Raw genomic sequence first — 13,966 nt, forward strand, 5'->3', positions numbered from 1 at the left:
ATGGTGGAATGTCCTCTTCAAATTAAAGCATAGGACGTAGGGCAGTCAAACGAATATTCGATATTCGAATATTATTCGAATATTGGGAAAATATGTATATTCGAATATGAAAATTTATATTTGAATATTTAAAATAATAATTACATTTTTTTGTATGTTTATTTGACAGGGACAATACAAAAAACTCATGTCTCAAGTTATAAAAACAAACAAAAGATATGTTTTATTGGATCCGAGCACTCGATACATTGTTTTTTGTACTGTTCCTGTCAATTTCTTTTTATTTTTTATTTTATAAAAAATAATATATTTTTTAATAATATTAATAATAATAATATTCGAATATATTCGAATATCTGCCAATTTTTAAGACCAATATAGGACGTGCATGTTTCGCTTTGTGGAAGGCCAACAGAAATATATTACACAGTGCTATTTCGCACCACATCCCGGTGCGTTCATCATCGGTGACAAGTGCCTGTAACGCAGCCAGCAGCTTGCCGTGTGCGACTGACTGTGTCAGGATTCCAGGCCACACCCACACATTCACGTGCAGCATGCGTCCCCTCCCCCTCCGCCTCCGCCCCATGGGTGTGTATGGGGCGCGTATGGGGGGGACGCGTGCTTCACCGTGAATGTGTGAGTGTGGCTTCAAGAAGTAAATTCCTGTCCCAGCGGTCCCAGCTGTTGGTACGCGAGAGCGCCTCCCTTCGTTTGATGTGCCGCGCAGCATGCATTTTGACGACGCATGCGCAGTTGCGCACCAGTGTTGATTTCGTCAGCAATTTTTTAGTCTTAGTCCAGTTTTAGTCCAGTTTCAAAGACGTTTGTTAGTTTTTATCACATTTAGTCAAACTCATCCTTTTTTTATTTAGTCTAGTTTTAGTCATGTCACATTTTGTCAGCAGATAATATAGAACATTTCCATCCAATCTAAAAATATTTCACATAGCATTTCCTCTCATCCTTTTGATGAAAAACGCAATTTTAAGGAATACATCCAGACATGGAACATGTTATGACTGAACTTGTATATTTATTTTAAACTATAACAATTCACAGACACACCAATGCTTGCATTAAAATGAATAAAATACATCTCAGATGAAAAAAATAATAAAATAAAATAAAGTGCCTCATGGACCAGCATCTATATTCTAAGGGGAACACATAAGCCGTAGAGCTTGTAGATTGGCTATTTCTGGCAAAGAGATTTGGAGTAGAAGGAAAAAGCATTCCAACTAAGTACAGACAGAGCCAATTCAGGTCAAGTTTACCAGTAAATGGTTCTCATTTACCAGTAAGTGGTTCTCATTGAGAATGAAAAAGGTGACAGATACCAGGGTAAATATAAACTACTCACAAATCATTCACTAGTAGCAGTGTGATTGATTGATTGATTAAATACTGTATTTAGAAGTTTGCAGAAACAAAGCACATGATAGTACAGTTCCAATACAAGGTCAGCTAAAAAGAATTAAAAAAAAAAAAAAAAAATGGCTTGTTTGTGTCCTAATGTTATTTTGGAAATGGTGAGTGTGTCACCTAAAGATTACTTGTTTGCATCCATGTATAACTGCCCACGTGTTTTGTGCACAGTCTGCACACTGGGTTGTTTACAAGTTACTATAGTTCGCTTTCTGCTACCAGATTTATAGCAGCAAACTACATATTACATGACGGTCATATCATGACAGTCATGACGAAACTTCAACCTGTTTTTTGCACTTTCTCCATTTACAGCTCATACATAAACGTTCGGATTTCAAATATTCCGTGGCCACGGATATTACAATTTACTTCGGGTGGGTATAAGTACCCGTATCTTCCGTATTGTTCAATAAAAAGCATTTTAATCCGATTGGCGGTCATTTTCTCATAGAGTTATAGTGTATCAGAGTGCAATTACACCTCCCAACTGATAGGGTCACGTAGTTGAAAGCGTGGAGAAAATACGGAGAAATTGGCAACCGATCGGATTAAAATGTTTTTTATTGAACAATACGGAAAATATGGGTACTTATGGGTTACCCGAACAGAATTGTAACATCCCTGGCCATGAGGTAAGCACTTTATATTTGAAATCTGAACGTTTGTGTAGATGGACAAAGTGCAAACACCAGGTGTAAGTTTATCGCTACATGCTAAGAAGCTAACGTAAGTTAGTCAGCATTAGTTTGGGCACTTTGGGGTCGGATTAGTGTTTTTGTTGGAACATTGTTGTAAACAACCACCACCAAACCTTTTGTTAACTTAACTCGATTTATTTGTGGTGAACGCTTGTGTCTCTTCAAGTTTGTTGTGTTTTTCCCAGCTATCTTGTGAACACATTGCTTGCCTTCGGATAAAATCGCATTGTTTAGTTCTCCACATCGATGTAGCAAAAATGTGTCCATATATCACCTCTTCTCTTTCTCCTGAGCCCTGTGCAAAGCATTTTACCGTTTTATTTTGTAAAGTTTCGCTCTAAAATCTGAATCCTCCTGCTGCCATTCAGTTGACGGTGGTGTGTCTGTGTGTGACTCTGTGTGTGTGTGTGTGTGAGTGTGTGTGTGTGTGTGTGTGAGTGTGCACGCGGCTGCAACTTTGAAAGGGGGTGTGTGAGTGAGGAACAGCATGCGCTGCGCTGCGCATCAAAGGAGACAGGGAGTGAAAAAATCATATAATACAATATTTCGTCTCATCTTTGTTCGTGAACTAAAATGACCATACATTTTAGCCCAGTCTTTATTTAGTGAACTACATTTTCGTCTCGTCTTTATTAGTCAACGAAATTGCATAATGATTTAGTCCCAGTTATTGTTTATTCATGTGGGTGGTGGTCTCGTCTCGTCTTCGTCCTTTGAAAAATGTGCGTTGACGAACATATTTCCTTTCGTTTTCGTTAACGAAATCAACACTGATGCGCACCAGTTATTGTGCACCCCTGGCTATAGATGATGTTTTAACTCTGGCAGTCAATGAGTTAAGCACCGATATAGGACAATAGTGTTGATAATAAGGTTTATGATGAAAATACATTACCTTCACATTTGAGCTGATCACACCTGTCTTTGTGATGGTCTCTGTGATGCACACATCACAAGTGTAGGCGTAGTTCACCAGCAATCCAATCAAGTGAGGCTCCACTCCTCTGATGGTCACCCTTTCCTGTGTGGACTCCACCATGCCTGATGTAAACATGGCCTGAAGGTTGAAAAGGAGACTTAAGGAGGTTAGAGTGTCCATGGTTTAGGCCAGGGGTCTTCAACAGGGGGTCCTCAGAGTTACTACAGGGGTCCGCCAAATCTTTGTGTGATATGATTTTTTCGATATCTTTGAAAAACAGCAGATCTACAAGCTCATAGCGCGGCACCGGGTGCCACGCTATGAGCTTGTAGATCTGCTGTTTTTGAAAAATCGTGAAAATGTGTGCAAATCTTTGAATATATATATTATTTCTTTTAAAGCAAACATTTGTAACTCTAATCTTTGCTTCTGGGGGATTCTACAAATGTCTTCTGAATCCTAACAGTTTTCTGAAAAAACCTATGTTTCTATATCAGTGGCGCTCAAACTTTTTCACGTCAAGGACCCCCAAAATTATATGTATTTGGTCGCGGACCACCATCTCAGAATATGTTGTTCCAGGGACCCCCAGAAGCAAAGATTTGAGTTTTGTTCACTTTAAAACTTATACAAACATACATACATACATATTCAAAGATTTGCACACATTTTCACGATAAAAAATAAAATAAAAGCAGATCTACAGTACAAGCTCATACGAGTGCCGCACTGAATATTTGAATATTTTATTAGGCAAAAAATGTAAAACAGCACAGTTACATTTAAAATACTTTGTCTAACAGGTCTGTTCATAAAAGTCCTTGCAGACTTGTTTCCAATGAGGGCCTTGGCATTCAATTCATATACATATATAGTGGCACCACAGTTCGAATATCATTAAAAAAAAAAACAGCAAAACAAATATCACTATGTACAACAAAAAAATAAAAAGAGGGGGAAAAATATATGTACAAGAACAGGGGGGGGGGTCTGCTGTCTAACGGGAAAATGGTACTACCTCCTCCTTTGGCCACCTGAAAGGTGATTTTTTAAGACTCTTTGAAATGAGCCCAGCGAACTGCATTTTTTGAGGGATGGAGTTAGACTATTCCAATCCTGGGTGGCAGTGCTGTAGAAGGAGAATTTGCCCATGTTTGATTTATGGGTGGGTGGTACCAAATTGTTGACTGCCAGAGTTTTTTCAAAAAGTCTGTAGCCTCTGCCAGGGTTTTGAGCGATTTTGGTACCTTTTCGCGTAGCCACAGAATATTTTTCTCCAGTATGATTGATCCCAGATAATTTCTAATCACAGATGAGATTCAGGTGTGGTTTCACAAATGTCAACGAGGTCATTATGACCTTGTTGTCATGTGTTGTTTGATGTTTGAAAATAGCTCAAAACCAGTAGTTTCAAACCAAAAAACAACGTGAATTGTTTGTCCGTTTGAATTTTAACATTGAAGTGGATGGAGCAGCAAATCTTTGGAAATTGTTATCTCCTTATTCGTTTGGAATATCGAAAGAGTGTCAATACTAAATAATTAGAGAATCTTTTTAGATTGTTTTTTTTTTTTTTTTAAGTTTTTTTATTCTTTTTTTTTCCATGACGTTTTTAAACGTCTTTGGCAGGCAATAGCTGAATGCCCAAAGACGTTTATAAACGTCTTTGGCAGTTAAGCAGTTAACGCTCCCTCTGGTATTGTGACTGTGGGTGTCGCTAACCTTTTGGAGGTATGTACTCAGATATGCGGGAATAGGGGGCAAATCGGGTAAATTTGCATTTACAATTTTGAAGGCCAGTCCCATTTTTAGTTGTTTAACCCTGTCTTCCACCCTGAGCCAGCCTAGGCTGGCAAAATGGGTGGGAGAAAGGTGGGTCATGGGCCCCAATCCGAGGAGTAGCCGAATCAGTTTGTTTTGGGAGGTTTGAAGCTTAGTCTTCAGTGACACTGAGGTGTTGGAGTACCAGGAGGTGCAAGCATAGTCAAAAAGTGGTTGAATCAGGGCCCCAGAGAGGGTCCTGAGGGCCTGAGGGTTGACAAAAGAGGAAACTCTGCCCATAAATTTGGTTCTCTGGTTAACTCTTTTGACCACCTTTGTAGCCATGCTTTCACCTGTCAGGTATTTGTCAAGAATACAACCCAAATAGGTAATCTCTTCTTTGCTAGAGATAATTGTGCCATCGACTTTGACCTTGAAATCATTTACATCCATCTGTCTGAGGGAATGTTTGGTCCCAAAGAGAATGGATTCAGTTTTTCCAAGGTGTAGTGACAGTTTGTTATCGGTAAGCCAAGTACGGATTTTTGAGAGTTCGGAGCTGAGCGCCTCCTCAACTTGCAACTTGTCCTCTCCCGAGATCAGGAGTGCCGAGTCATCAGCGAACAGGAACAATTTGCAGTTACAGGCAGCATTCATGTCGTTAATGTATAGAAGAAACAGTAACGGTCCTAGAATGCTACCCTGAGGAACCCCACAGCTCACCGGGAGGGATGAGGACATGGTTCCGTTGATGTCAACCACTTGTTCTCTTCCCTCCAGGTAAGATCTCATCCAGTTTAGTGATGTGCAGTCAAAACCAATCGCCCTCAGCTTATCAAGTAAAATTGAATGGTTTACAGTGTCGAACGCTTTTTGGAGGTCCAACATGACCATGCCGCAGTATTTGCCTGCGTCTACCTCACGTTTGATGTAGTCGGTCAGATACAGTAGGCATGTGTCAGTGGAATGGGAGGTTCTGAAGCCCGATTGGAATTCAAACAACAGTTTATGCTCGCTGAGGTAGCTGTTGATTTGTTCTTAAATTAATCGCTCTACAACCTTTGAGATGGAACAAAGGATGGAAACAGGCCTATAGTTGCCAGGTTCTAATTTGCTTCCTTTTTTATGCAGAGGGATTACTCTTGCCAATTTGAAATCCTGAGCTTGTAGATAGCTTGTAGATAGGACACTATGAGCTTGTAGATCTGCCATTTTTTAATAGCCAAAGTATGAAATAATGGTTAAAGTGGTTAGACAGATGCGTTCCCAGTCTTAAAGGGTTAATTGATTGGATATAGAATCGGTTCACATAAAGGCCAAGGCAGAACAGCAGGTCAATAGATGTGTGTTTACCTCAAAGTATGAGCTAATGGAGGCCAGTACAGAACGATGGCAGGGGACCTCCTGTCCCTCACAGCACAGGATCACATCACACAAGATATTCTTGAGACGCAGCCTGTTGAGACCCTTTAAGACCTTCTTGGGATGGTAGATGTCCTTCATGTCCACAAACTTAATGTTCTGTGGTATTCCACTGCTGCCGTAATCCTGAAATGCAACGACAACATCCAGAGAGATTTATAAATCTTCATCTGTGAGTCATGTTGCTGATCTGGTTACTGTGGCTTGAAAGCTGTCCTTGTGCACCTTGTGAAATGTCATCAAACCGAGTTCCTGTTTCTACCAGTGGTGGAAAAAGTACTCAGATATTTTACTTAAGTATCAATACTGCACTTTAGAAATACTCTGTTACAGGTAAAAGTCCAGAATTAAAAATGTACTTGAGTAAAAGTACAAAAGTATTGGCATCAAAGTGTACTTAAAGTATCAAAAGTAAAATTACTAGAATGTTTGAAAATAGCAGATCTACAAGCTCACAACGTGTCGCGATGCGACGCGTTGTGAGCTTGTAGATCTGCTATTTTCAAAGAGCCTATGTATAAAACAGGGCTAAAGTGGTTACTGTATGTTTTTATAATATAATCATTGATAATTACAAAGTAACTAGTAACTACATTTGTCAAATAATTGTAGTGGAGTAAAAGTACAATATTTGCCTCTGAGATGTAGTGGAGTAGAAGTAAAAAGTACAGAAAATGGGAAATACTCCAGTAAAGCAAAACAAAAAATCCTACAGTACAGTACTTGAGCACATGTACATAGTTACTTTACACCTCTGGTTTCTACACAAAAAAGGAGGTGGTGCCCCCAGAGTAAAGAAAACAGAGGGGGGCAAAATATTAGGGCTGTGAATCTTCTGCTATCTCACGATTCGATACCGATTCTTGGGGTCACGATTCCGTTTCTTTCCCGATTTTTTCAAAACAAACGATTCTCGTTTTTTTCCGATTCAGACGATTCTCCATTCAAAACGATTCTCGATTCAAAACGATTCTTGATTCAAAAACATAGGATTTCAGGATCTACTCCAGTCTGCTGGCATGAGAGAATCGATTCTGAATCGTCCAACAGTAGAATCGCGATTCATATTCGAATAGATTTTTTCTGACACCCCTACAAAATATACATAATGTTTCCTTTTTTGTTTACCGAAGGGGTAGTGGCATTCCAGTGACGCTGCCGCTTCATGTATCCATCGCAGGCCTCTCCAACAGCCTTGACGTCCAACAAGTCTGATGCTGCCAGCAGGTTCTAGAACAAATTAAACAAAATGTCTGCTGTGATGTATAGCATTGGTTACTCAAAGTGGGGTCCTTGAGGTGGTTCCAGGGGGTCCACAGCAAGAGTAGTTTAATGTAGCATTTATGTGTATCCATTTATATGTTGGACATTAAAAAATAGCAGATCTACACGTGCCACACTGTGAGCTTGTAGATCTGCTATTGTTTTTGAAGATTCTAGAATAATATCGAAAATATTTGGAAACTTTTGAATTATTAGGATATTTTTTTCCATAATACTTCTCTTCTGGGGGTCCCTGGCGCAAAACATTTTCAGATGGGGGTCAACTATATATCAATTTGGGGGTCCTTGGCACAAAAACGTTTGAGAACTACTGATGTATAGGACAAACATGGAGAAGATGAATATGGTTTATGATGATAATACGTTACCTGAACATTATCAGTAGAGATGTACACCTTTGATGTATAGGCATAGTTCACCAGCAATCCAATCATCTGAGGCTCCACTCCTCTGATGGTCACCCTTTCCTCTGTGGACTCCACCATGTCTGATGTAAACATGGCCTGTGAAGGTTGAAAAACAGAATGGTTGGCTTGGAGTGTTCATTGGTAGGCCAGTGGTTTTCAACCCTTTTCATGCCATGGACCCCTAAATTGATATACATTTGGCCGCGGACCCCCATCTGAAAATGATTTGTGCCAGGGACCCCCAGAAGCAAAGATTTGAGTTAAAAATGTTCGCTTTAAAAAAGGATAAATATTCAAAGATATGCAAAAATGTTCAAATTTTTTCAAAAATAGCAGATCTACAAGCTCATAGTGAGCTTGTAGATCTGCTATTTTTGAATAGCCAAAGCTAAGTCGGTTAAAATGATTGTGACGCTATGTTAACTAATTTTGCTGGGGACCCCCTGGTACCCCCCCCCCCCAAGGACCACTGGTTGAAAACCACTGGTTTAGGCCTTACTTAAAGGTATCATGACATTCATGTTTACACCACATTCAGAGTCTTTGTCCTGGTCCTTCAAACGTGTACAAAAAGTTTTAACTGAAAATTCCACTCCAGTGATTCACTGTAGGTGTTTTTGTCTCACATTTCTAAAGCCTTTTCAACTGCAATGAAAAAAGAAATCTTTGCCTGCGGGTGTCGCTGGTGAGGGATTTTGCCTGTCAATCATCGCCTCTGCTCCGCCCCCCCCAAAGGAAAGGATAGGGGAGGGGAGGGGCGAGGAGGAGAGTGGGCGGGATTAATTGACTGTGACCTCACTGTCGAAGGGCCAAGCTCAGATTACTTTTCAGCCTAATTATTCAGAAAACCCCAGACCACAGAAAATCCACTGAATGTTCAAAGTTCAGATTTTTTGGGTGTAATTTAGGTCATAAAACCCCCAAAAAAACATAACAAATTAAAAAAGTGAAAATGAATGTCATCGAACCTTTAATGTATTCGCGGCCGCCAGACCAGACGGCCAGAGGCCAAAAAGCCAGAGACGGTGTTCTTGCCCCTGTCTGTCCTATCTAATCTCCGTTGGAACCATCGGCGTGAAACTTTGCAGCATAATTGATCAAGCAGGCTCTGGTGGTGTGATCGTAGCGAGCATGATCGAAGCGAGCGCTCCCTGGGCGACTGGAGGCGGGGGGGTTTGGGGGACAACTGCTTTGAGAATCGCTATAATTGTTTAAACACAACATAAACCAGGGGTCTTCAACGTTTTCAGGCCAAGGACCCCCTAGCTGAGAGAGAGATGAAGCAGGGAGAGAGAGCGATGAAACAGGATATTGTATAAAATTGTGTTTCAGATTCAACTTTTTTTGGTTTACTTGGTCTGCTCTTTTTTCCCCTCTACACCTATACCTCTTTGCCAAAAATAGCCGATCTATAAGCTCACAGCCCCTGTAGTAACTCTGAGGACCCCCTAGAGGTCCCGGACCCCCTGTTGAAGACCCCTGACATAAACCAAGGTATATATGTTTCAAGAGCGTGAGATCACAGTAAACATCCATCATAAACCAATTCTTCCTCCACACTGGGAGGAAAACAGCATCTGAAAGTTTGATGGGATGCATTTTTACACGTGAGTGCTGTGACCACTTTTACCTTGCATCTAATGAGCGGTCGGTTTCTTTGGACCACGAGCTGCGCACGTGCGTCTATAGAGATTTCCAAAAATATTCATATAAAATATTTTAAGCCTGGAATCAAGCAATCCAGGCACTTCTGTTTCGAAACATATTTGAAAAACGGCAACAATAAAAGGTTTTTTAAATATAGTATATAACTGTTATATACTATATTTAATAAATACCCTTTTTTTGTTGCCGTTTTTCAAATGATGTTATATTATAACATAATTAAATATTCAAATAATTTTGACAGAGAATCACATTTTTTTATGGTCATGATTCACCAGGAGCCTGGATGGCTTGGTCCCAGGCTTAAAACAATTTATATGAATATTTTCAAAAATCAATGGGTTTTCTATCGATGGCACTACACAAAAAAAGCCACCACTTCTATGCCCTATTATTCCTAATAGGGCAAATCGGTACACATTACCTCTAAGGTCATGTGATCAAGATGTATCAGTCAGATTTTTCATATTCCATTCCTGGAATGGGATATTGGCTATGACTGGCTATGACTTGGGTCAATAATTTGTAAGACTTGCACTCAGAGGAGCGTACTATTATAGTTTACATTGAGACAACAATGAATCGATTGGATATAGCATGATGTTCGGATCATATGAAAGCCAAGGCAGAATTAAAATGTCATTCCCTTAACAATGCCAGCAGGTCAATTAGATGTGTGTATTACTTACCTCAAAGTAAGAGCTAAAGGAGGCCAGTACAGAACGATGGCAGGGGACCTCCTGTCCCTCACAGCACAGGATCACATCACACAAGGAACTGTTGAGACGCAGCCTGTTGAGACCCTCTAAGAACTTGTAGTGGTTGGAGAGCCCCTGAGTCTGCTGTGGGTAGAGTCGAGGTACACTGGAGGTGTCCTCCTGAAGAGCAACGTCACCACCCAGAGGACAGGGGGCTGAACTGCAGGCTCCCTTTGTTGGACCAGCCTGTAGGAGTGAATAGAATAACTGGTCATATAGTTATGATTGTTAGTATGTTACCTGTAATTAATAACTGGTCATATAGTTATGATTGTTAGTATGTTACCTGTAATGAATAAATGGTCATATAGTTGTGATTGTTAGTATGTTACCTGTAATTAATAACTGGTCATATAGTTATGATTGTTAGTATGTTACCTGTAATGAATAAATGGTCATATAGTTGTGATTGTTAGTATGTTACCTGTAATTAATAACTGGTCATATAGTTATGATTGTTAGTATGTTACCTGTAATGAATAACTGGTCATATAGTTATGATTGTTAGTATGTTACCTGTAATTAATAACTGGTCACATAGTTATGATTGTTAGTATGTTACCTGTAATGAATAACTGGTCATATAGTTATGATTGTTAGTATGTTACCTGTAATGAATACATGGTCATATAGTTATGATTGTTAGCATGTTACCTGTAATGAATAAATGGTCATATAGTTATGATTTTTAGTGTGTTACCTGTAATTAATAACTGGTCATATAGTTATGATTGTTAGTATGTTACCTGTAATTAATAACTGGTCATATAGTTATGATTGTTAGCATGTTACCTGTAATGAATAACTGGTCATATAGTTCTGATTGTTAGTATGTTACCTGTAATGAATAAATGGTCATATAGTTATGATTGTTAGCATGTTACCTGTAATTAATAACTGGTCATATTGTTATGATTGTTAGTATGTTACCTGTAATTAATAACTGGTCATATAGTTATGGTTGTTAGTATGTTACCTGTAATTAATAAATGGTCATATAGTTATGATTGTTAGTATGTTACCTGTAATTAATAAATGGTCATATAGTTATGATTGTTAGTATGTTACCTGTAATTAATAAATGGTCATATAGTTATGGTTGTTAGTATGTTACCTGTAATGAATAACTGGTCATATAGTGATGGTTGTTAGTATGTTACCTGTAATGAATACATGGTCATATAGTTATGGTTGTTAGTATGTTACCTGTAATGAACACGTATGACAGAGAGACAGCATAATCACATCTTTATCAAGCACATCATGAGACAGTATTAGCAACTATTAGTCAGGGAATATTATCAGAATAATGTCAAAACCTGGAATAAATTCCTTACCAAGAAATGTCTTCACCAATGTGTTTGTAAAGGTGTCTAGAAACACATCTCATAAAGATTTTAATTCAATTTCCCTAGGGGAATTTGTGACAGCTGCTGAAAGTTGGGGTACCCTTAACCTTATGCAGGAAATAAATAAATACATAAATAATTCAATTCTGCTTTAAGTAGCATGTGAGGGGTCAAACTAGGTTTTTTGATTGATATGATTCTGAATCCATTGCAAGCATTTGTTTTGCACCAAAACCACTCCTTGGGCTAATGCCAACTCCTTGTTGGCACTAACAAGGGTTCAAATTGGTTCTCTTGCTATGCCACAAAGATTTGGAACGCACTACCAAAAGCCGTAAAGGAGTGTAAAACCCTACTCTCCTTCTAAAGCGCTCTAAAAGAGTACCTACAGGTGGCTGCAATTCCAAACTGGACTGTATTTGCTCTCCTCCAGGACTTCAGAACATGTACACTTCATTATAGTTTGCTGTGATCTTTGTTTTTATTTGTATATATATTTTGGGCTGGATTTGCTGTGATTTGTTTACAACGACTCTCTGTTTGGTTCCATTTTTACACTCTGGGTTTACACTTACAGACCTGTAAGGGTCCATTTTGTTCGTAACGAACCATTTTGTTCTCTCTCTCTCTCTCTCTCTCTCTCTCTCTCTCTCTCTCTCTCTCTCTCTCTCTCTCTCTCTCTCGAATTTCACACCAAGTTTGTTGAGGTCTAACACATTCATGCCATTTATTTAGCACAGCTGTGAGACAGACTGATGGGGTTGGGGGGGGGGCGGGAGGAACGACTCGTGTAAAACCTGTATGCCATTGTTAAAGGAGGCTACTACTCGCAACACGGAAAAACCCGGAAGCAGAGCAGTCCGCACAATAAAATTTACGATTCTGTGCCTATCGGTACATAACTCAAACGGCGCTGAGTAGGCACAGGCGAATGTCACACCGTTCAGGACGGCAACTCGGTCGCCTTAGCTCCCTCGGTGGTCCTTCACGGGGTGACAATTCGCCTGTGACTGCGCGCCTCCGAAATGGTTTTGTCACAAAGGCAGCGCCGTACCATATGCACGCAATTCGGGAGTTCCGAGGCGGCTATCCACGGAATGAAGTGCACTCGTTCCGTGCAATGTTACGGTAATCTCTGGAGATCGGGTTGGCTACGCATAGCTGTGGATTTGAGAGGGGGGGTGCTATTGTGCTGTGGAATCAGGAGATATTGTGGGTGCTGGGCCGTGCAAGGCCATTAGGTGTGGTGCTGGACTTCTATATCGAACCCCAGCATTAGATACACACAGGACTCCCTCTTTCCCAGGTGATTCACCCAGGTGGGTGTGGTTTTGAGGTTAGGTTAAGTAAATGTAAATGTTTTTACAATTATTAATTAAAAAAATCTAAATTCATTTTTTTTTAAACTTTAGAAGTAGTGAAAATAGCAGATGTACAAGCTCAAAAAAGGTTTGGGAACCAGTGAGTTCAGGCATATTTTCTGTGAGGTTAGGATTAAGTTTATATAGGCATATAACCACGCCCACCAGGGCGAAACACCACAGAAAGAGGGAGTCCCAGATACACACACACACACACACACACACACACACACACACACACACACACACACACACACACACACACACACACACACACACACACACACACACACACACACACACACACACACATTGTCAGTGCAGTCCAGTCTCATGCTCTTGGCAGCCTGTGATTCTTTCTGGCAGGCAGCAGCATCCAGGATGTTGTCAGCCATGTCTGAGGTGAGGTGAGGTGGAGAGAGAACACACAACATTACTGTTACATGTGGTTACACAGGAAAATACCCAGTGCTCATTTAACTCTGAGAGGGTACAAATGGATGCATGGGGTCCTGCATGGGGCTCCGGTGGGGGATTCCATAGTCTTGCTGGGGGACTTCAACCCACACGTGGGCAATGACGGGGATACTTGGACTGGCGTGATTGGGAGGAACGGTCTCCCTGATCTGAACCAGAGTGGTGGCTTGTTATTGGACTTCTGTGCTAGTCATGGACTGACAATAATAAACACCATGTTCAAACATAAGGATGCTCATAAGTGTACTTGGTACCAGAGTACCCTAGGCCAAAGATCAATGATCGATTTTGTAATCGTATCAGCTGATCTGAGGCCGCATGTTCTGGACACTCGGGTGAAGAGAGGGGCGGAACTGTCAACTGATCACCATCTGGTGGTGAGTTGGTTCAGATGGCGGGGAAGCCTCTGGACAGACCTGGCAAACCCAAGCGTG

At 40.3% G+C, this 13,966-nt stretch overlaps 1 protein-coding gene across 1 annotated transcript in view; it reads right to left on the reverse strand.

Annotated features, from left to right (window-relative positions):
• The window catches only part of LOC308105207 (kelch-like protein 21), a gene marked incomplete at both ends in the record, with an annotated part of 33,801 nt that extends 20,351 nt beyond the window's left edge, over positions 1-13,450 (reverse strand). Inside the window, 6 exons of the mRNA XM_080455842.1 lie at positions 3,025-3,186; positions 6,163-6,357; positions 7,360-7,461; positions 7,884-8,018; positions 10,277-10,531; positions 13,367-13,450. Of these exons, the coding sequence (XP_080311968.1) occupies positions 3,025-3,186; positions 6,163-6,357; positions 7,360-7,461; positions 7,884-8,018; positions 10,277-10,531; positions 13,367-13,450 (933 nt within the window). The remainder of the gene's footprint in view (positions 1-3,024; positions 3,187-6,162; positions 6,358-7,359; positions 7,462-7,883; positions 8,019-10,276; positions 10,532-13,366) is intronic.
• Positions 13,451-13,966: the final 516 nt, after the last annotated feature.

The sequence above is a fragment of the Gymnoscopelus braueri genome (genome assembly GCF_963280865.1).
Source record: "Gymnoscopelus braueri genome assembly, chromosome: 17".
Lineage (NCBI taxonomy): Eukaryota > Metazoa > Chordata > Actinopteri > Myctophiformes > Myctophidae > Gymnoscopelus > Gymnoscopelus braueri.